Below are 22,839 nucleotides of genomic sequence, written 5' to 3' on the forward strand. Positions count from 1 at the left end.
CAGAAGCGACCCATCTGCATTCTGTGTAGTACGTCAAGCTCCTTGGCAATGAAAGCTGCTCTATGAATGGGAAATGACTGTGACGCTTCTGGGGGGGGTGTACCCAGGGCTGCAAGGCACCTCGCTATCACCTGCCCCTAGCGTGAGGAAACCATATCTGTGAGGGGTCAGATCACAAATTCCACCAGCCATAGGCAACACAATCACTCCCCCCCCTCAGCCCACGGAGGCTCCATTGTCCCTCTCCAGGTAAGGCATAGACACATGCAGCCCCTGAGCCCTCCAGGCTTCCCCCGGAAGAGTCCAGCCCGTATTCTACTGCATGCTTCCTGCATTCACAGATCCACTACTCCCAAGGGCACAGTACGCACCAGCTGCACCTCAGAACCACCGCTCCACTCAGCTGACGGCGCTTGGATTAGCTTGTAGTGAAACCAAGGAAAAGTTTATTTAACAAAGACCAGAGATTTGAGAAGCAGCAGATAGAATTAATGGGAACAAATGGTTACATATAAAATAAAATCATAACATGCTTTCTAAAGCCTAAACTTAACAAGACATTCCCCGTCTCATAAAGGTTACTCACCCAAAGTCTCTCTCTCTTCATCAGACAGTCAGACCAGCTGTGATCCTCCGTTCAAAAGACAAGCCAGCTGGCAGCTTGACCCCTCAGTGAAGGATACCTGGGCACACCATTGTATCCCCAGATATAGTTCCAGCCATCCACTGTCATCACTTGTAAACAGGATACCTCCTGCTGCTTGTTTTTTCTTGCAGAGAATCTCCCATGGAGATTTCACAATCTCTTGATTAGCACTGCAGTCAGTCTGTGAAGTATACAGTATTCAATTTACATATAGCTGGACAGGTGGATAAGCAGCTCCCACCCGAAAGAAACACCGTCCCCCCTTTACATATTACCTGTACGAACACTTCACGGGGATTATGTCAATCAGCATGACACAGGCTTTCACTGGAGACCTTACAAGACACCCTTTGCTGAACGATTCTGTAGAGACCAGACCCAGGGCACTGCCTTCTGCCAGTGGGCCCCAAGAAGTCCCTGGGCCACCCCAGTGATCTTTGTTGTGTGTTCTCTGCAGGTCTCTGCCTTGCATGTGTTGCAGACACTGGTGCGTGGCTCCGGCCTGGGAACGGCGCTGCTCCAGTATGTCCCGCCTATGATGGCTCTGCTTCTGAAGGCACTAGGCTCGTCTAGCTGGGCCATGAGAAACGCAGCCATCCAGCTCTTCAGTGAGTAATACCTGCTTATTCCTAGCAGCGCCATGGGGTGCACACACGGGTGTCCTTCCATCAGTGACCCTCCATCGGAGCAAGGCCATTGCTCTGCTCAGTGTCCGGCCCATAGTGCCCTCTGAGGAACTAATGGAATAGAAAGAAAGAAGAGCACGTCAGAAACTCTGCTATGAATAATATTGGTGGGGAGGAGATATGGTGTCGTACGGTTTGCAAAACGTGTCCTCCAGTCTAGGGTGAGTCTTAACAGGCTAATTCCTCTATCTGTTCGAAAGAGTCCCAAATTAGACAAGCACTGGGCTACTTCAGGAATGCTCAGCTTAACAGGTCTGCCAGCCACTTCCTTAGCTATTTAGGGAGGGTGACAGTAGCTGTTCCCTAAAGGGTCTAAGAATAATGTTTTATACAGACTCCCTCCCCACAGAGCATTTTCCAAACTGCCCTCAAGAGATGGCCCCAAGCAAAACCCCGGGTCTGACCTTTGGGGCAGTCCCCGTCAGGATCTACATTTTGACTTGTCTCCATCTCTTTCACTATACACAGCATCAATGAAATGCAGCCATCTGTGGGGTGGAGGGTAGCTCAGCATGAAAGTGAGTGGAGTGGGAGCTGCTGGACAAGGGCCTGAGGCAAACCCCAGCAAACAGGCCACAGCATCTTTAATGCCCTGCAGAGCGGGGGGACCTGCTCTTCAGAGTCTCTTTGAGAGTGTCTCCCGTCAAGTACTCCATCTCCCTGCCTGGGAAGAATGAATGGCTGAGTCAGCCCTGCTGGGATTTGAAGCAGGCTCCAAGGAAAGGCGTCAGGGAGTCTCCGTGCTCAAACCACTAATACATTGCCATTGCCTGAATGCGGCTCTGGTGGACCTGCTGCTCATGCTGAAGCACAAGGCAGAGTACATGGGTAGCTGGTTCATCCCTGCCGTGAGCCAGTGGCTGTGGTTCCTGATGCCCTTCCCCCGCTTGCTTTCTTTCAGGCGCCCTCACAGCTCGGGTGCTGGGTCCGAAGCGGAGCCGGGAAGATAGCTGCGCTCAGGACGGGGTGAGCCCTCAGGCGTTCTTCAGCCGCTACCCGCAGCTGAGGGAGATCCTGCTGGGAGAGCTGCACTCAGCTCTGGAGACAGCAGGAGAGCCGGAGGGAGGGAGGTTTCACCTCTGCCCCTCGCTCCACGCCATCCTCACGCTCTTGGCAAAACTCCAACCCGGGGCGGATGGACTGAGCAGGTAGAGAAAAAGGGGAGGAGGCCACCCCATGGGCAGGTGGCAGGGTGCAGGCCAGGGGTCCCCGCAGGGCACTGCTACCTATGGCCTGCGTGAGGCTGACCGCCTCCCAGAGCCAATGGCATCCAGCCGCCTTCTGCAGAGGGGGAGGGTCCCTGTCCTCTTCTGGTTCACTTGCATCCTTGCAAAGGATGGGCTGTGCGACGGCCGGGCACTGCAGTGACACTGCGGGTACTGAGGGCTCAGAGGCCCCGAGGAGCTGACGGGCAGAGCCGAGACATGCTCTCGAGCTGTCGTCGTCCTTTTCTAGCCCTTTCTGTTCAGCTCCATTTAGCAGGGCCGAAGACCAGCAGGAGGATAATCTTTGCTTTGTTTCCTGCCCTGCACTGCTCGCTCCATAGCATCTCCACTTGCTTCCTGGAGCCCTTGCTTCAGCTTGCAGGAAACCCCATCTATGCTGTGCGAGTCATGGCAGCCAAGGCCCTGGTCCCGGTTGTCCCTACGGCTGAATACGGGAAGCTCCTGCTGCGACTGGCTGGGGACTTAGCTAAGCGAGGCAGCGTCCTATCCCACAACACGCTGCATGGGCGTCTGCTGCAGATACGGGCTCTGCTGGCTTACGCTGCAGACACCAACTGGTGAGTGGGTTTCTAAGTGCCATTCCCTCACTCCCTTTCTGTTTGCACGGCAGCAAGGCATGACCTCAGATCCAGACTCCAAAGCCAGGGGCGCAGTGCGAGCAGCCTGGCAAGGAATGCCGAGGCAAACACTGAAATTAACCGAGGAATGTTACTTCCCAGCTGAGTGGCAGAGCAGCGGCTCCATCACGGACTCACCAGCTGACTCGCTTCCTGTGCTTATGGCCATCCAGCCTTTTGTGAAACGGCTCCATTTGCTATCAAAGGGGCAAGAAATAAGGACAGACCATACTGCATGGAGCCCTGCTGGCTGCTTCATGGAGTGCGAGGGACAATGCAGAAGGACGTACACTGACCTCATGTTCTGTTTGGCTGCAGGGGTGGGGGAAAAGGTTCCATCACACATCCTAGAAACAGAAGGAAAGAGCCCAATGACGCCACCATAAGACAGGATACAGGGTGGTCTAGTAGCGACTGAACAGTCTTCCCAACCTTTATCAATGCAGTACCCTGTCCCCTTCCAAGAAACAGAACTGTAACGCATGGCTCTGCGGAGAGAACCAGGCCAGCACCTTTCAGAGAGACACGCTAATGCTCCTGCATCCAAGCTGTTTAGTAACAGCTTAACCCATAACTATTGTTACTGGTACCTTGCTAGTTAAACTCTGCCGTTTCCTTTCAGTTTGTCAGCAGATGCCATGCTGTCTGTGGCTCATCAGCTGGAAGGCCAGTTCTGGTTGGTCACCCCCGCACAGCAGTGCCCTCTGATTCGCTCGGCTTACCTCCAAGTCATCTCCCTGTTGGTGGGGAGCTGCACCCAGGGTTTTGCAAAGCGTCTTCGAGAGGTTGTGAGCAGTGAACTGGACAGCTTCAGGCCAGGGCAGAAGGCAAGATCTTCCAAGCTCCAGGTATTTGCCTGAGGATGTGTTCATTGTGGCTCACTGGAGCCACAGAAACAGCTCAAGGATAAGGAATATGCAGCAGGAATATGCTGCTAGTCAAGCTGCAAACTCACAATAGACCATTGTAAACTCTCTGCTGGGTCTGGAGTACAGGATAGGGATGAGGAGCAGTCAGAGCATCTCTGCTTAAGAGGAAAATGTAGGTTAAAATTAGTTCTCCAGCTATTTCACTTTTATTAAATGTGCTTGCAGTGGGCACGTAGTGTAGGGCACTCATCCAAACCTGGTCCACATCAAGGGGATCTTGTCCCTGTCTGGAAAGCACAGCCTTTCATGGAGCAGCATATAAGCAGCCGTTCTGGTTTTCTTGCAGGTGGGCTCCGCTGTGTTCCATCAAGTTATCACCCACTTCCTCTGCAAGGAGGCAGCAAGCCTGGCTGGGGCTGAGAGAGTTGGTGCAGTTTGCTTGCTCCTCCAAGGGGCAGATGTTGATATACAATCAGCCATCCTGACGTGGGTGATTGAAGGGGAGGAGGAAAGAAGCAAGGACTTAGAGAAGAGTCTCCAGCTGACATTACTGGTAAGGCAAGGCTCCGTAGAGATTTTAAATCAGAGTGAACGTTCAGGACCTGTTCAATCCTAACACCCCCACATTGTGGAACTAGATCGTGCCTTTCTGAGCTCCCATTCTGATGAGCTTGGCTAGTTAGGTGTTCCTAGAAATCACTGTGCTGAGCTCATTCACTTAGTACTGACACCATATGCCTTTCTCCTCGCATCCTAATGGGAGTTTGAACCCAAGTCTCTAGAGGTGAGTGGCTAGAGCGTTAATCCACCGCACTTCCACAGCTGCAGTTTAGCTTTAGAAGTGTCATTGCTAATCCCGAATTAAAAGGGCTTTTTCAGAGAGGGACACTGATTCCTTATTTCTCTGGGAACTTTCCCTTTCTTCAACAGGAAAACCTGAAGTCGGTGGTACAAGGTCGGAGGGACAAAGAGTTCCTGAAGTTGTACCTGGAGGCTCTGGTGCATCTGTGCCGCAGTCCTTCATCCCAGACCCAAGATGTTTTCCATAAACTTTTGGGTCCTGCTGCAGCGTGTGTGGATGTCCTGCTGTTTATGGTGGAAACGGAGTCTCCTGGCCCAGACCTCCTCCTCCAGGCACTGTCTGTGATTAGCTTGCTCTTTGTCCTGGGGTAAGTAGGGTCTTATTCTTCTGTACCCTCCCGCTCATTTTCTGATGGTCCATAGAAGTCAATAAGAGTTTTGCCCTGGATTTTGGTAGGAGCAGCACTGAGCCTTACAACAGCAGACACGTTTTTGGCATTTGCCTATATAATATATTCAGGTCTGTGCTTCTCTCCTGACTTTTTTCTCTTGCTCCTACTTGGTTTGCATTGAATTTTATTGGAGGCACGTGCCCTTCCACTATACCGATTTAACTGGCACCGCATTTGAGCTCTGCCCTGCTTGGTAGGTGGTCTGATAACAATTTACTCCACTCCCCGAAAGAGAGGAGACAAACATGGAAGAGAAGCAGATCGCTTGCAACTGAACAGAAGCTGTAGTTAACATGCCTGCAGCAACATGTACAATGGTGCTGGCTAAGAAACATAGGGGTGCCAGTTACAGAGGTGTCAGTGCAGGAGATAATTGTCCAGTAAGCAGGGTACAGCATAAACAATGCTGTGTGTCCAAGGAGCCCTGGGGCAGGTATCACCCTAAAATACTGGCAGCTATGGGAATCCTTTTGTGCCTGGAGTAGTATTTGACCTCAAGTGGCCCTGCTTCTCGGGACTCCCAGACCCTGTGCTTGAATGGATGGAGAATAATAGGATGTAACTGCTGTGAGAGGGACAGAACCAGAGCTGCTACGGCATCTCCACAGTGTTCTGCAGAGAACCATGACCTTTCACTACAGGACCTGATATACTTTAATGCATTTTGATTTAGTCTTTGCAGTAGACATCAACAAATGCCCAATATCAAAGGATTTATGGCAGCTTCACTAGTCTGGTGCAGTGACATGGGTCTGGCTTATTGGTACAGAATCTCCCCGAAAAAGGGAGAATTCTGTTTTGGGGCAGTCAGCTGAGTGCCAGAAGGAATGACCTGACTTTGACATTCCATCTCTCTCACTCGTGACAGTTCCAAGCTTCGGGATTATCCCCTGCTTGAGCGATGGTGCGTGATGCTGGAAAGATGCAGCAGATCCATTTCTTCGGAGGTGCTGAGACTGGCAGCAGCAAGGTCTCTCAAGCTGGCAGGAGCTGACGTGGTTCAGAGTGCCCTGGAAGCCTCCTGCCCATCCCTGCTGTTGGTTGCTGTGCGGTATGTAGCTGACACTTAGAGTCAGAGAGTTGAGGCCAGAAGGGACCCTCCAAATAATCTCATCTGACCTCTCGCGTATCACAGGCCACCACCACCTCCCGCACACTGATCCCAACAACCGAAATGAGACCAAAGTATTCCAGCCCGCAGGAGACTAGAGTATTATGTCCCACAGGCAGAGAGTAGGGGGGGCCATGGTGCACCAGTGCCTGAGACCCCCACAACAGCAGGAAATGATTCAAGGAGATACACCCACGTAATCCTGGCAACTGACCCGCACCCACCTGCTGCAGAAGAAGGCAAAAATTCTGCCAATCTGACCTGGGGGGAAATTCCTTCCCGACCCCACACATGGCCATCAGTTAGACCCTAAGCATGTGAGCAAGAACCAGCCAGCCAAGCATCTGAGAGAGAGAATGGTTGGTGCCATCTCAGAGTCCTGGCCCTCCCACTTCAATATCCCATTGCCAGCTGTGGCTATCCTTGATAAGTCAGAGGAAGGAGATTTAAAAGTAACAAACCCAGAATACACTGGAGGGGAAAATCCCTACCTGACCCCTGCAGGTAGCCGGTGGAAACTCTGAAGCATGAGCTTTTAGGACCATACACCAGATATGGGCCTCAGGGCTGCTGAGCCCCTTCCAGCATAAGCAACCCCGTCATACAGTCACAGTAAAAAAATGTATCCAGCTCTCTCTTAAAACAAGTGGTTTGCCCCCACAACTCCTATGGGGAGGCTGTTCCAGAACCTCATCCCTCTGATGTTTAGAAACCTTCTAATATCCTGCCTGAATTTATTCATAACCAGTTTATACTCATTTGTTCTTGTGCCAACATCGTCCTTTAGCTTAAATAGCTATTTACCCCTCATGTATGCGGGGGTAAATATCATCCATCCTTATTCTCTTTTTGTTTATATAACTAAAAAACCTCATATTATTTATTTTTTAATTTCCTGGCAAGAGCTAATTCAGCTTGACTTTGAGCAATACTTGTTATCGTGGTGGCATGAAAGTCAGGTTTTCTTGATCGTCATTGACCATACACATTCCTAGTACTGCTCTAGCATCCAAAATCCTAGTTTCTGGTCCTAAAGTTTAATAACTTGCCTCTTTAATAGAAGATTTGCATCGAAGGAAAATCGCACTGAAGAATATTAAAGGGGACATTGCCAAGTTACAAATCACATTTTTAAAAACAAGATGCTGTTATCTATGCTGCTGCTGCTGACACCTGAAAGCCTCAGCTCCTTTTTGCTATAAGCACTGTTTGTTTACTCTCTGCATTTCACTCAGCCTGGACAATGAAAATGAACTTGGCAGTGTCATTTTCTGGCCCTCATGCAGGATAACACAACTCTGCAACATGCCAGTTGCAAACACAACACAGGAAAATTTAAATTTAAACAAAAGACTTGTAAGTTGGAGTTTAAATAAAAATACTGGAAATGTTTCTGTTGACCTAAGGGTTTGCAAAACAATATTTTTTTAAACAAAATGTAAATGTTGGGTCCAACTCTCCCCAACAGTGTCCTCATGAAAATCCTCAATATAATATTGGATGGGGCACATTGCACTAATGAACAGAGGCAGGCTGCCTGTGACAAGGTTGTGGAGTACTTGAGGATATTGTATGTCACTTTACAAAAGGGAAAAGAATCTTTGTTAAACATTACCAGGATGTAACTAGTTTCCATCTGACCACTCTGCTGGTATATTCCCCTTTTCCCCCAGCCTCCATCTGTTAGCTTTGTCTCTTTCAACTGGAAGCTCTTGGGGGCAGGGCCTTTCATGTATCTAACACCTGACACATTGCCAAGCACTGCCAGAAACAAGTAATGATGATATTGACCATCCAAGTGTTTAAACCAGTTTCCTGTTAATTATAACCTCACTGTGTAGGATTATCCCCTGGCATTGTAGTTGGACAGCTTGGAAATGCTCCAGATAGCACCAAATGCTACTAAAATGAAGTCTTTCTTTTTCCACTCAGTGTGATGGACATGGGCATTTACCTGCTACAAGATGAGGATCAGGAAGTACGACGTGAAGCCTCTGTCTTCGCCAGCCTTGTTCAGCACATGTTGGGAGCGCAGCCTCAAGATAGTTGTGTCTTCATCCAGGGTAACAGAGGGCTGGTGTGCCTGCTGCATGTCCTGCTGGAAAAGTTCTGGGGCTGCCAAGACACCTTTGAGTTTTTGCTACGGCACCTCCCCACGCTGGATCTCAGCCACATCTTGACAGAACTGGAGGCCAACAAGTGAGCAGCTAGGATTCTAAAGTGGTGTTAAGGAGACACATACACTGTCCCCTCCCCTACCCCCCACAAGAGCCAGACACCAGAAACATTTCAGGACCCATCTTCAGCTGTGGCCAAGGGGAGGGCACACGGCAACTCCAGAAGGGATACAAAGATTGCTTTGAGGCACCTTTGCGCTCCCCCATCCCACTTGGCACTGGTCCAATATCCCAGTGTATATTAGAGCAGCTGCCTGGCAATAGCTTCAAGGGGCCGGGAGGAGAGCTGGGGATTGCTGTGGCATAGGAAGATCTGGCCACTCCTAGTTTTCTCCTGGCCATGTCCTCCCAACACTAGCTGCAGACACTAGAAATGGCGTAAGAACATCTATGGTTGTTTCATGCCACAGGAGTATACTAGAACCCTGGAGAGATCCAGCCATTGCTGGTTATGCCAGCAGTGTATTGCAAAGCAGCCACAGTGCAGACTAGGATTGGGAAACCTGTCTTCAGGAACCAAAGCAAATCATGAGAATTTGGTTGCCTCTTAGGAGGGAGCCCAAGTGACCAGCTTGTAAAGGGCCAGCTCAGACATGCAAGCAGTGATCCCCGTGTGCCAGCAAAGGACAAGGAGGGGATGCTCCGTCTCCTCGTAGGAGTGAAAAGAGCAAATGCAGCCTGGTTTTGTCTCTGCTTCCGGAGGAAGCCGCTCTAGATGGTATTCCAGAATAAAAGCCATAGGGACGACTTGTTTTTATAAGGGCAGATTAAAAACTAGGCCCTGCAAAGAAATGGTCTGTTTAGGGGTTTCTTTGTTTTGTTTTTTTAAATAAAAATGTCCAGACTGGATGCAAATGAGGCTGAAAATAGAGGGCAGAGTCTACTGAGTTCTGTCTCCATCTCTGCCACAGTCTCACTGTGCCACCTGGGGCAGGTAACTTGGTCCATCCATGTTTGAAAATCCTGCCCTAAACATAAGTATCCAAATCTCTTGAATAGAGAGAAAATAAGTGGCCTGATTTATTTATTTATTTATTTAGAGGTTTTGAGCACAGCTCCCATTGACTTCACTGGTGGTTGCGTGTGCTCAGCACCTCTCAAAATCAGGCCACTTACGTAGGTGCCTTGCTTTAGGCACTCACGTTTGAAAATCAGGCCTTTAATCTCTCTGCTTCTCCATCTGTACAATGGAAATGACACTTCAGTCTCTCCCAAGCGACTTGTGTGGATTAAGGAGTTAATGGGGGTACAGTCCTGTAAAACTGTGCTCTATAGATGGGAGATATTATTATTGACAGTATCCCAAGGGAGCTGTCCTCCACAGAGGGAGGGCTTGGGCCTTTCAATCTGTAAACATAAAACATGGGAAATCCCATCCCTTCTAGTCACCAATACTGAAAGCCCGTCTGCTCATGCAACACCCATCACTGTGCTGTCACAGCTGGTACATAGCGTGAAATCGTGCTGGCGTGTTTGGAGGAGCAGATCAGTGACTGAGACAAAACGTGGGGTTTATCGTTTGACCTGGCTTCCCTTTCAGAGCGGTCAGCCTGTATAAAGAGGACGAACCCAATGTTTTTGCAGAGCCAGCTGTCTTATCCCGACTGCTGCTCCCCTTCCTCCTTCAGCTGCTAGACAGGGTGCCCGCCGCCACTCGGCTTTGTGACTTCACTCAACGCTGGCTGAAAGCCACCGGACCCAGCATCTTACACAACCTACAGCACTGCAAGCTCTGGTGGGGCCGAGGTACGTAACTACACTGGCATCGCATCTAATCTCTCCCCACGATGGGCAGTCAGATATCCCGCAGTGTCGGCCTTAACACCAAAGCAAAGCTGGTTGCATACATGACACTTTTGTTCATAAAGCACAGATGTGTTTGTATGTAGGACCTGCACTAATTGCCGCTCTCTTTAACTACGTGGTGCTAGAATAATTGCTTTAAATAAAGTAAAATGGAAGAAGCGGCACATTACTTCCTGCCATATTGCAACTTCAAAGATACGTTAAACTTGGGGTTTAAGTGACTTCATAGCATTCTTTACACTTTTTCAATGTTGTTCTCAGTCAGGTTAATACAGTTCACCTGGGCTCTAGCCCATGATCCACATGTGGAGAAACCTGCTACATTTAGGTTTGTTGTTCCAACATTTCCCCCCATAAACCAGCCTCCCTTCAAACAGCACCAAGGGTGGGACGAACAAAACGAAGAGTGCAAAAGGAAAAGCCAGGGAACAGCCACTATATTCCATAATTGTCCCTTTGCAGGCTCTGTGCCATTGATTGACAATGGTAACTTGTTTTCTGTTTCTTGGCCAAATTCACCACACAGTTCAACTGGCTCCTATTAGTGTATCACAAATAGCGCTTAGAGGTGAAACTGGAGAATGAGAAACAGCTTGGAGGTTTGGGATAACTGGAAATTGCATCCAGAAATCCCCGTAATGTTACCTGCATAATACACTATTTGCCTGTGGCAAGGGAAACTGCAGTAGTATCTCTGTACTAGAGCTGCCGTGCTGGGGAGGGACTGGCTGTGCTCTGTGCAGCCAAGATAAACTGAGGCAAACGTCCAGAGGAGCTGCCCGGCACTTGTGTAAATGAAGAAAACTAAATAACAAACAGACGCTTAGCGTAGGCTTAAGCACGAGCCTGTCTGGGCCATGTGCTGACAAGCCAAGTCAGGTGTTCTCGGAATTCACCTGTGCCAGGAACAGAAAAAAAGCCAGCAGTCCCTGGTAGGTATTCATGGCTCTGCACCTTCATGCTGCTGCTGGGAGTGCATGTCAAGCATCACTGAGAGCAGCACTGGTTTTTCAGTGACAGCTTAACTCCGGCTACAGCAACATGGTGCTTTATCTACCCTCTGACGTACATGGGAATTTGGCTCGTAGAGAGGATGGGACCGGGAGAACAGGACTATTTGCCCGGTCGTCTGTCTCAATAAATTACTTTTGACGGCCACTGATATCCTATACACACCCTAACCCTATCAATGCCTTGTTCTGCTCCCTTTTAGATGCCATTGCACCTTTGCATATGAAAGCTCTGGGGTGTGCAAAGGTGCATGCTGCTGTCACAGCACTACTGGTGAAGGCTACACTTCTGGCCCATGCTCTGGATGGTCTGGAAAGGATCCACATCAGTGCTTCAGAGATCCACTGCACTTCCCAGGAGCTGAGAAGTGAACTTGTGCTGGTACAGGAACTGCTGGCCCAGCATGGAATGGCCCCCACCTTCAGTTTAGACTATGGGATCACAGATATAAGGTGCTCAGTAAGACCTGTCTGATCATCCTGGGTGGCAGAACTGTGTTGTAGTGAGTTACCACGAGCCATTAGCCAAGGGACAGAGTGTGCTCTCTTTACACTGTGCTTTAGATTTCTGTTCTGAGACACTGCTGAATCTCTGTGCTCACCTTCCTGATTTCTCCTCTGCCAGGAGCCATCCAGAACTGGTAGGTTCTTGATAGAACTCAGGTGCTCCCCATTTGCCAGCCAGGAAAGGGAAGTGGTACAGTGTCCTACTACCCGGGATCCAGGCCCCTCTCCCCCTCAGGTTATCCTGGTTCCTCAGATTTATTTTATCAACCACACATTCTCTGGATCAAGCCAGGAGGTGACAGCTTCCAGTTCTTCATTCAGAGGGCAGCTTTACAAATTAGATCACTACCAACATATAATACCAGTGATGGTCTTAGCCCATCATTCTGCTCCTCTCTACCCGAAAGGCATGGGCTCCTTGGTATGCCCGATACTCTCAGGTCAAGACAGCCTTCCCTGTAATGAGGAGGGTTGGAAGCTCTACTCCCGGAAGGACCAGAGAGAACACGTCTCAAAGGACAGAGTCACATCTCAAACTCTGATCCCCCTGCTCACCTGATCTTATTTCACTGTTTTTTATCCACGTTTGTGGCTCCTGTTATAAGGAGCCAATAAACATGCTTTTGGCTGACTAAAGCGTCCCTTGGATTTTATCACTAATAAAGAGTCCTAATTGGGTGTTGCTATTATGCAGTGTTATAAAACACTCTGAAACACTTTTCAAATGGAAAATATAGACACACCAATCAGTTAGCAAATGCCCTGATTCCTCGAATGTTAGTCTCTGACTCTCAAAGCTAGTTACTACTTCACTTATTCATCCTCGTAGTCTAACTCTAGTCCAAACTCCTGGTGCAACAACAATCCCATACCAACAGAGCCTTCATCTTGTCTCAGTTGAGCCCATGCCTCGCTGATACAGCCTCTGTCCCAGAGTTCCTGGCTTCAGAGTACAAAAGGGACCCTTCATGCGTCACTCCCCAGCTTAATCCAGCGTGATGTAGTGAGAGGGTGGGGAATACATGCAGGCGCTGATCCTGTCTGAGAGCAGATCACACACACACAGTCAGAGCTGCCGCAACTTTCCTTGGCTCCCCTCTTTGTAGGAACTCAAGTGAACGAGTCCCAGGCTGACTGACTCTCTCTTCTTGTCTATCACCTATATACTTCAATGAAACATCTAAACCCTCTTAAGGGAGTGAACTCAGCTGTGCTAATCAGTCCAACAGGACTTAAAATACAGAAAGCAACAGCTGTGGCAGAAAAGTGTTATTCTCCAAATGTTTTGGAAATAAAATTTTGAAAGCTTGACATGAAGATTAAGAGCCTGACATTTTAGTTTTAGGCCATTTCAAATGAGATTTAAGATACAGAACTCGAAGGAACCTCCTGTGCCATCGAGTCCAGTCCCCTGCTGTCACAGGTAACCCCATCACTTCACTTCCCGACTCCTTTACCTGTTTATAAAATACAAGCCTAGTCATAAACTGATCAAGCCCCATCTTAAAACTAGTTCAGTTGTTTGCCCCCATGCCTATTGGGAGGCCACTCCAGAACCTCGCACCTCTGATCGTTAGAAACCTTTGTCTCATGGCCAGCTTACACCCATTTGCTCTTGTGCCAACACTGCCCTCTAGCTTAAATAGCTCTTCACCCTCCCTGGTGTTTACCCTCCTCGTGTATTTATAGGGAGCAATCATACCCCCTTTCAGCCTTCACTTTCCAATGCTGAACAAACCAAGCTCTTTTAGTCTCCTCGCCCCTAAATTCAGTCCTCCAGTCCCCAGATCATTCTCGTGGCCCTTCTCCACACCTGCTCCAGTTTGAATTCAGCTTCCCTGTACATGGGCGACCAGAATTGTGCACAGTACTCCAGGTGAGGTCTTTCCAGTGCCTGGCACACTGGCATTAATACAGCCTCTCTCTTCTGGAAATACCTCACCTGCTACACCCTAGGATCAGATTGGAAGAGGCCCTGGGGGTTTTTCGCCTTTCTCTGTAGCATGGGGCACAGGTCACTTGCTGGAGGATTCTCTGCTCCTTGAAGTCTTTAAACCACGATTTGAAGACTTCAATAGCTCAGGCATAGGTGAGAGGTTTATCGCAGGAGTGGGCGGGTGAGATTCGGTGGCCTGCGTTGTGCAGGAGGTCAGGCGAGATGATCATAATGGTCCCTTCTGACCTTAATATCTATGAATCACAGGTGCCATTTTTATGCCCACAGCAGTGGCATAGCCAAGATAGGACATTTGGGTGGGCCACAACTTTGGGTGGGCGGACAATGACAGGGGAACATGGGGCAGGAGGGATTGGGGGGAACCTGCCTCTCCCCGACGCCCTCTAGCCGGCCTTGCGGGGGGCAATGGATGCTCTGGCCAGGGGCCCCCATGCCCCAAGCACACACCCAGCTCCAGGAGGAGACGCCGTTCTCCAGCACACACGACTGCAGGCACTTGTCCCCATCCCATCGCGCCAGGCCCAGGTCCCCAGGGCGGCAGGCTTACCTTTTTTGAGGATCTCCTCCGCTGCCGCCAGCCACCTGCTCGCTCACCCGCCCTCCACCCAGCACTCCTGCCAGGGAGCGGGGTCGGGACACGGGGGCTTGCAAGCGCTGGGGCCGGAGCAGAGCCTGCATGCTAAGTGGGTGGGCTGCGGCCCAGCCGTGGGTACACCCCTGGCCCACAGTCCAATTGGTGGTTCATTGTCAACCTGTAATCAACCAGCACACCCGGGTCTTTCTCCTTCTCTGTTGTTCCCGACTGATGAGCCCCCCCCATCTTACAGCAGAAATGCTTGCCCCTCCTTAAGTGCACGACCTCACACTTCCTACCATTACACTTCATCCCCCTAGGTCATCCCAGTCTTCCTGTATAATCATCTGATCGTCCTCTGCGTGGACACGGCTGCCCAACGCCCCGTGGTCAGCAAAGTTCACTCGCACGCTCCAATTTTTGCTGCCCAAGTCATGACTGAAACTATCAAATATCGGCCCCAGGGCAAGCCCTGAAAGGCAGGAACACTTGCCCGAGTCCCCCCCACATCACGACCGCTGCTCCCCCCCAGGTACACGCGCCCCATCCCCATCCCCATCCACCACGGACTGGCACCTGCCTGGGGCCCGACACCCCCCCCCCCCGCTGCTTGTGCGGCCCCCCGATTTCTGCCCCCCAGCTCCCGCTGCATTAAGGGCCGGCTCCGTCTCCCCCCAGGCCAGACCCCGCCTTACCCGCGGGGCGCCCGAGGGGGAGGCGGTGGGGCGCAAAGGCCCCGCCGGGGAAGGGCGCAGCGATGCGGCTGCTGGCCCAGGAACCCAACGAGCCCCCGGCCCCGGGGCCGGCCCCCGCCCCGCCCCGCTGCGCAGGGGGCCGAGCCGGGCGCCATCCCCAGCGCGGGGGCAGGGCCCCGCCGGGACCCCGCAGCCAGGCCGGGGCGCGGCCCCGCGTGTCGCAGGATACGTGGCACCCGCCCGCTTCCTGCCGCGCTGGGCCCGGGGCGGCCGCCGGCTCCGGCTTCCGGCCGCCGGCATGCGAGCGCCGCAGGCAGGTAGGTGCCGCCGGGCCGGGCCGGGCCGGGCCGGGCCGCGCGGGCTCGCCCCTGCGCAGGGCGCCGCGCCCGGCCTGCGCTGCGCCCCATCTTCAGAGGCGCGGGGCCGCCCGCCGCCGGGGGTTCGCCGCTGGAACTCACCCCCACTGGAGCCTGGGGCGGGAAAGCGCCCAGCCCCCTGCGGGGTTAGCCCAGCGCTGAAACCATCTGGGGTTTCAGGCCCCCGGGGGGGGGAAGAGCGGGGGGGGGGGAGCTAAAGGCTGGTGCTTCAGGGCATCAGCCAGGCGCTAGGAATTAAGGGGGAGGAAGAAATGTCCCCATCAGTGGGTTACTGCGTAATTGTGCCTTTGAGGGGTGCTTTTACACCTCCTTCTGCAGCATCGGTGCTGGCCCCGGCCCAGAGACGGGATGCTGGGCTCGGTGGACCATGCGCGTAGCGGGTCCAAGGTCCCAGCGTTGAGGTGATGTCCCTCCTGTCTCCCTCTCTCTGGCATGGGTGCCTTCGAAGGCCTGATCCCTGCCCCTCCCAGGGGCATATGCTACAAATTAAAGAGAGGGGCAGGCTTTGCAGAACTGGCTGGCTGCAGCTTGTAATTCTCCAGCTCAAAGTAACCGGTGGCACTTTCACTACAAAGGTCTCGCCTTCAGGGACAGCAGATGCCCTTGTGAGTTGCCACTTGTTGATCCCAGCAAGCTATAGTCCTTGTGGGCTATTCTTCCATGGAGAACGGGATTGGGAGGCAGGAGTCCAGGGTTGTTGTCCTCGGCTTGCTCTGTGACAGACCAGTTGCTTCACCGTCCTTTGCCTCAGTTTCCCTGCATTTAATGTGGTAATTAATTATATTTACCCTCCTTCATAAAGCCCTGTGAGATCCTATATGGTTATATAGGGTAAGTGCTTAATAGCAGTAGGAAGGATTTCGTGCTCTTAAGATGCAGACTCCATGCTATGTTGCAGGCTGGGACCTGTGCTCCGCCAGGCCTCACTTTGGCGTTAAAGGCCAGCGTGGCTGCAGGCAGCTCCGTTGTACGCAGATCCTGTGCACCTCTCAAGCTGTGGCAGTTTGTCAGTGTGGCCTGTGGTTAGGCGTCCATTTGAATCTGTGGCTAAGGCCAAGTTATCTAATGGTAGAGTAATCTTATTAACGTGCTTAAATCACCTGAACTTAAAGCTGCAGAGGGTCCCATGGGTATTGATGGCTGAAACATAATTATCAGCCAGTTGATTGCTCCCAAAAAACCCGAGCGTGGATGGAGTCACGATCCACCTTGTACAATACCCTCTTCTACCCACCTGGGCTCAGTAGGAGCCCCAGCCATGCACTGCAGTTAAGCGGGATCTCATGGTAAACAGTGCCATAATGGTGACTTGTAATTGAATCGCAGGGGCAACATGACCACAGCCAAGCCAAAAAGACTCAAGTTTTCCGAAGAAGAGAAGTTCCTCATCCTTGAAGAATTCAGCCTGCGCAAGGACATCCTGATCCCCAAGAGCGGGCGCTACAAGAACACGATGGACCGTCAGCGAGCGTGGGAAGAGATCACTGCCGCTGTCAACTCCCTCAGCCCGCTTGTGCAGCGCACGCCTGACGAGATCCGCAAGAAGTGGCATAACATGGTCATTGACGCCCGCAAGGAGCTGACCACGGTGAAACACCCTTTGCTGAGGCAGCGGCCCCAGGAGAGGCTCTTCCACAACATCTTTGCTCTCTTCAATAAGACAGGGCCGGAGGTGACAGAACCATTGCTTCTGCGCCCTGGTTTCGGAACGAAGCCGTCCAGCAGCCCGGCTGGAACCGCAGTGCCTCTCTGCGCAGCGGAGGGGATGCGGGAGTCTTCGTCAGACTTATTCCTCCACAGCCAGAATGATGGACTTCGGCTGAGCCAGGGGAACAAACTGCTCTGCAAAACGGAGGTCCTTTCGGACACAGACAAAGAAATGACACCAAGGACTGGCTGTCCTGGAAAGAGTTTCATCCATGCTCCAGGGGACCCGCAGCCCAGCGATTTGTGCTTGGGTGGAGCTCAAGAGAGTGTGGAAAAGAGACTGTTGGGCCCCAGTAAGGATCCACCGCTGATATGTGCGCCCGTAGGTGAGACACATCCTGTGCCAATTCACAGGACTACCTCGCCACCGAGCCATGGAGCTGAGGTGCCTGCTCCCGGCAGGACTCCGGTGCCTCTCAACTGCTCCCCAGACTTTGCACTGGCCTATAAGATCAAGTGCCCTTTGAGCCCTGTATTCGAATGGCCTTGCCTAGGGATCATCTCAAGCCCAGTCACACAAAGCAGCAGGACTGACAGCCCCAGCTCCGAAGGCATCCACACAGCAATGGATGATAATGGTGAGACAGCCACACACGCGAGCCAGGCCACGCAGTGCCTGGCTCCTCCTCCTCCTTCCCAGCAGAATTCAGTCTTTTAATTTGTGCATGAAAGGAAGAGGCTATTAGTTACTGGCAGCAGCCTGGCAAACAGGCCAAATCCTGCCTCCCGTTACACCACCATGTGGGTGTAGATGCTACATGCAGTTCAGCAGAGCTACTCTGGATACTTACCGGCGTCACCGAGAGTGGAACTCAGCCTATACTGAGCGGGAGCCATGTGAGCTCTGCCAGTATCTCCCAGCCCTGACCAGTCACCGCCCTGCTCCTGTCTGGAGTACAAATTTCCATCAGTGCCAGATCGCATGGTGGGTGGGAAGAGGCACCAATTTCATTTCACCTGTGACCTGAGCCGGGATTAGTACTTGGTCTTTCCCCGGGGAGAGAGCTGCCTATGCAGCTTTGCCCTCTGTTACAGCGTGCCATTAATAGGCGCCACCCCTGCCTAAGCAGGCCTTTCTTGCCATGAGAGGAGCACGTGGTTATCAAGTGACCATTTAGAATAGATTTTAAGACGCCCGGAATTCCCAAGAATGGACCTTCCCTAGGCTGGCTTTCCTCCCAGCCCATTGCCAAGTGGTTGGGCTAAACATGTCTCCCCCGAGAATGGCTCTGAGTCAGTAAACAGTGGCCCCAGGGGGGTGTTTGTATCTCCAGTCTGTCAGGGAGCATTTTTCCTACTACCCACTATTAAGATGTCTCTGCAGAAATACAGCCCTGTTCTCCCCTGCTCCGGCTGAGATAACCGTCAAGTTACACATACTGTTTCCATCCCAGTGCCCAGAGTTGTAAACAGCTTAGAACAGGGGTTCTCAAACTTCATTGCACCGCGACCCCCTTCTGACAACAAAAGTTACTACACAAACCCAGGAGTGGGGACTGAAGCCTGAGCCCGCACGAGCCACATCGCTCCAGGTGGGAGGGCCAAAGCCCAAGTCCTACCGCCCCAGGCCAGGGGTGGGGGCAAAGCCCAAGCCCAAGGGCTTCAGCCCCAGGCAGGAGGCCTGTAACCTGAGCCCTGCTGCCCAGGGCTGAAGCTCTTGGGCTTTGGCTCCAGGCAGTGTGACACAGGCTTCAACCCCAGATCCCAGCAAGTCTAAGCCAGCCCTGGTGACCCCAGCCCTCATTGGAGTCCTGACCCACAGTTTGAGAACCGCTGGCTTAGAACCATCTTGGTTCCTTACTACTGTAGCAAGAGAGGAAATGCAGGTCAGCTGGAACAGGTCAAATCCAGTGAGAAGGGACACCTTGCTTTTAAGAGAGTGGACGTACAATTTGAGGCAGGGGAGAAGTTCCCTGTGTCCATTTTTAGTGTTGCTAAACTGTCCTGAAGCTCCGGATCATGCGTAGAATCGTGCCACAGATCTGCCCCGTATTCCCACTCCTTCTCCAGTGAATCACACTTCACCCCACTCTGCTGTCTGTGTGACCACACTCCTTTCTGAAGCTGGAATGCACTGGACAGTGGCATTAAGGTATCACTCGCTCCCTTCAGCCCACTGCAGCGAGGGCTTCTCCAGCTCTTCTTCTGTCCAGTTTGCCAAACAGGCTGCTTAGAACTTCAGCACAAGTTGGCAGTGGCTGGCCCCAGGCTGTGTTAACAACCTCCCCATGGCACTATGGTTAAACCTGACAGAAGGGGCAGGGCTTACCCCTCAGGGGAGGGCAGCTGCAGATCTCCCATTGCCATTAAGACAGCCCCACCCTCCACCTTGAGCATGCTCGGGCAGCTTGAAAGAACCTTCATCTGCTCTCGTCACAGGGTCACACCCTGAGTACACAAGCCCATGCTGATTTTGCTTGCTGTTCATCCCCTGAGGTGGCATGGGAGGCTGTCCCATGGCCTGGCTCACTGGCAGCACTAAGTGAAATTAGTTATAAGGTGCTGGTACAGCTTTAAATGCCCGTTTGTAGCATCTGGCACTGCAGGCATCACCACTATTTGATGCTTGGCATGACTCTTTTTCGAGGACATCAGAGCTACCCCACCTCTCGTGTCTAGGTAAATTATGTGGGTAACAGAAGGGGAGTAGCAAGGCGGGGAGAGGAAAAGAAGCCAGAGGTAACCAGGGAAAGACAAGAGAGAAGACATGGGCGGGGAGGGGGTGTTCGATCAGAAAGAGCATCTCTGTAGAGCTGCTTCCTGTAGCCAGGATGAGCTTTCCTGGCTGCAGGACAGAGCAGTGGTAGATCACTGGCCCTGGCAGAATTGAGACATGACCCTTATTTTGAGGAGGCTGGATCCTGCTGTTTGTGGCGGGTGGGACATTGCCCCACAGGGGCTGGTTTCTGGGAGGAACTGTGCATTTCTGTGTTCCCTTGACTCCGTTTGCTTTAACCATTTGGGGGGTTGTTGTTTGGTTTGTTCAGCAAGCACCTCTGTGACCGAAGATTCGCTGCCCAGCCAGAGGGGTTGTGTCGGGCCAGCCAAGGAGCTTCGGGAGACGCACAGCCGGCTGCACACCGAGATCCTGGAGCTGCAGAAAGAGACCTTGCAGCTGCAGAAGGAAAAGATCCTGCTGGAGAAAGAGAAACTCTTACTGGAAATTGTCAAACTGCGGCGAGAGCTGGACACGTGACCATCTGCCGGGGAACGATCATGCCCCTCCACAGTCCGGGGAGCTCAGAGCCCAGTTCAGACCCGCTCGGCTCCAAGTACCCTGTTCTCTGGAGCTTCATATGCTTAAGTGAAAAAAGAATTGCTTGCTCCTCCGAATGAGCAGGAGAGAACTGAGCTGGTGCTGACCCTCACAGACGTGAATGGCAGGGACTCTGTTTCCTGTGCAGAAAAGACCAGAGAAATCACTCCACCGATGCTCTTAACCTGCAGTGAGAGCCACACCCAGACATCGGGGGGCACCTGTTGTGGCTTTGGTGGCAGAGCGTAAAACTCGCATAGGTTTGGGAGAGCCACAGCACCAAGGAAGTAACTCTGCGTGGGCCTGCACGGGGCCCCTCCCTCAGCAGGGCGCCAGAGCAGTCCATGGGCCAGGGAAGAGGGGTCGTATCTGTGTATGGAACAGCAGCACAGTGCTTCACCCCGGGCTTCACCTGCTGTATCGCGCATTGCAGAGAAGACTGGACATGTAGCCACGCCATTGCTTCCTGCCTCTGCAGGGCCTTCCCCCTTTAGCCACGAGCAGGGAATTTAAACCAGTATCTTCTTTTTTCCATGGTGATATAAACTTACTAAGTAGAGAACCAGCTTAGCAGCCCACTCCCTTTGCAAGCCAGGATCCAGCCCTGTATTACAGTGTAGGGAGCTACGGGGCAAAGCCTAAGGGTCTTTCTCAGGGCCAACTCCTGGAGAAGAGAGCGGGAGTTTTACCTGAGTAAGAACTTAGGGTTTGGCCTTTAATGATTAAGTATTAAGTTAAAATAAACAAGTGAGCACAACCAGACTCATTCCCTGCTGGCACTGCCTGGTTTTCTGCTCTCTTCTTATTGCCAGAGGCAACAAGAACCTGAGCACACCCAGGGGTCTGCTTGCTTTGACCTACCCTTATGAGGATTGTCTATCTCACGTCTAAGATGGATAGTCTGAGTTTCTCCCAAATACCTTAGGGGGCACACCTACTCCTAGCCACTTCCTCATCCTGTCCAGCTGGGCCACAGTTCAGGAATGGCCTTGTTTATGACTTTCTTAGTGTTCATTTTAGTGCTTGGGAAAGTGCCTTGCTATTGACACTAGCTAGAGCTGGACATGACCCCAGCAGATACTACAAACTTCCCACACAACTCTGCCAAAGAATCTCCAGTGTGACTTGGATCAGCCTTGCCAATGACAGTCCCGGTCCATCACTTCTGCTCGTCCCAAAGCATGTGGTGGTTTTGGGATGCAAGCAAAAGCCCCCAGAGAACTAGGTCAGAGGAATTAGATTGATCAGAGATGACCTCTTTTCAGCTGGGAACAGAGGCATCCAGAAGTGAAAGGTCATTGCACTAGTCTACTGCAAGCATCATCTTCCTGCATTACCATCTTATCTCCAGAGCTCTCTTTGGTGGGGATCCTTGCATGGGGAGGAAGTGAGTCTCCTGGGGAATTCCTCCCTCCCATGATACAGAACCATTCCCAGAGGCCCACCTGCTGACGTATTCAGAGGGCTGCCTGAGTCGAGACCTCGGGATTTGTCTGGAGGAGCAGCTCCACCCTGGGAGAGGACATCGGGAGTGAGCATTGTGGTGGTTGGATGAGGCCAGAGCGGCGTTGATGGGGGTTGCTCTGATGCAGCTCTTGCTCAAGGGAGTGGTGGGGAGAGTGTTTTAAATGCTGGGGCTGGATAAGGTTCCATCTCGTTTGGTTGCATTCCGCTCCCTGGACATTTGGAAGCCCGACGACTCCGGTAGCATTTGAGGTTTTTAGCGAGCTCAGCTGGTGCTGTGACGAGCAGCTGTTCCAGGAACTGGCACGGGGGCCGAGCCAAATAAACTTGATCTCTTCAGAAAGAAAACCCCTGCGAGATGTCTAGTGTGGGGTAGGTCAGGTTATTGCACGTCACCATGTGAAACAAAATAGGACATTCAAAAGCTGATGTGGGATCTGGGAGCCAGAATGTGGTGACACCTCTCAGATTGCAGTACAGTAGCTTGTGGGGACCAGCATAACAAGCGTACAGACTGGCTGTCTCTTGGGGGACCGTGGGTGTCCATAGGGAACGTAATACATTTGAAAAGTAACCTAATGCTTCAGGTGGTGTTCAGATTGGCATCTTCTGCTCACAGGAAATAACCCAGTTTGCATGGGTAGCTGCCACTTGATTTCACTTCCCTTTGTCTTACCCGGGAATCCCAATGATTGCAGTGACAAGCAAAACAGTATCCATGCTTATTCCCCTGCCAGTGGCTCCAACTCTTACCTGCCAGCCCTGCCAAATTAACCTTGATCCTGCAGCTAAGCTGGGCTCTTTCCTTTGTATGCATCATCACTAGTGACCCTGGCCCCGGCATACAACTGAGGCTGCATGGCTCAGGGTTACATTTGGCAGCTTGAAATACTGTGGTGGT

The 22,839-nt window shown here is 51.9% G+C and overlaps 2 protein-coding genes and 1 long non-coding RNA gene across 8 annotated transcripts in view; 2 read left to right on the plus strand and 1 right to left on the minus strand.

The window, feature by feature from the left end:
• The window catches only part of LOC144275874 (tRNA (32-2'-O)-methyltransferase regulator THADA-like), a 38,248-nt gene extending 25,704 nt beyond the window's left edge, over nucleotides 1–12,544 (plus strand). For 4 of the 5 annotated variants that reach the window (XM_077835466.1, XM_077835468.1, XM_077835467.1 and 1 more), the window contains 10 exons: nucleotides 1,104–1,254; nucleotides 2,234–2,480; nucleotides 2,879–3,115; nucleotides 3,798–4,023; nucleotides 4,391–4,597; nucleotides 4,975–5,213; nucleotides 6,166–6,348; nucleotides 8,341–8,607; nucleotides 10,126–10,331; nucleotides 11,605–12,544. In XM_077835466.1, the coding sequence (XP_077691592.1) occupies nucleotides 1,104–1,254; nucleotides 2,234–2,480; nucleotides 2,879–3,115; nucleotides 3,798–4,023; nucleotides 4,391–4,597; nucleotides 4,975–5,213; nucleotides 6,166–6,348; nucleotides 8,341–8,607; nucleotides 10,126–10,331; nucleotides 11,605–11,876 (2,235 nt within the window). In that variant the 3' untranslated portion in view covers nucleotides 11,877–12,544. Of the gene's footprint in view, nucleotides 1–1,103; nucleotides 1,255–2,233; nucleotides 2,481–2,878; nucleotides 3,116–3,797; nucleotides 4,024–4,390; nucleotides 4,598–4,974; nucleotides 5,214–6,165; nucleotides 6,349–8,340; nucleotides 8,608–10,125; nucleotides 10,332–11,604 lie in introns of those variants that run through there. The other variant, XM_077835470.1, reaches the window with a different exon arrangement.
• LOC144275875 (uncharacterized) lies at nucleotides 430–14,871 on the minus strand. 2 transcript variants are annotated; one of them, XR_013348119.1, is made up of 4 exons: nucleotides 14,413–14,871; nucleotides 8,363–8,593; nucleotides 922–1,383; nucleotides 430–827 (listed from the first exon to the last, which is right to left on the minus strand). It is a non-coding gene; the product is annotated as an uncharacterized LOC144275875 (long non-coding RNA). The 2 variants fall into 2 exon arrangements; XR_013348120.1 differs by lacking the exon at nucleotides 14,413–14,871 and adding an exon at nucleotides 12,781–12,913.
• A 497-nt stretch (nucleotides 14,872–15,368) lies between these two features.
• Nucleotides 15,369–22,486, plus strand: LOC144275767 (uncharacterized). The gene is made up of 3 exons (XM_077835296.1): nucleotides 15,369–15,451; nucleotides 16,838–17,796; nucleotides 20,206–22,486. The coding sequence occupies exons 2-3, from the start codon at nucleotides 16,845–16,847 to the stop codon at nucleotides 20,412–20,414; spliced, it is 1,161 nt and encodes a 386-aa protein (XP_077691422.1). The 5' UTR covers nucleotides 15,369–15,451; nucleotides 16,838–16,844; the 3' UTR covers nucleotides 20,415–22,486.
• The last annotated feature ends 353 nt before the right edge of the window (nucleotides 22,487–22,839 follow it).

This window comes from Eretmochelys imbricata, chromosome 15 (assembly GCF_965152235.1).
Source record: "Eretmochelys imbricata isolate rEreImb1 chromosome 15, rEreImb1.hap1, whole genome shotgun sequence".
Classification (NCBI taxonomy): Eukaryota; Metazoa; Chordata; order Testudines; family Cheloniidae; genus Eretmochelys; species Eretmochelys imbricata.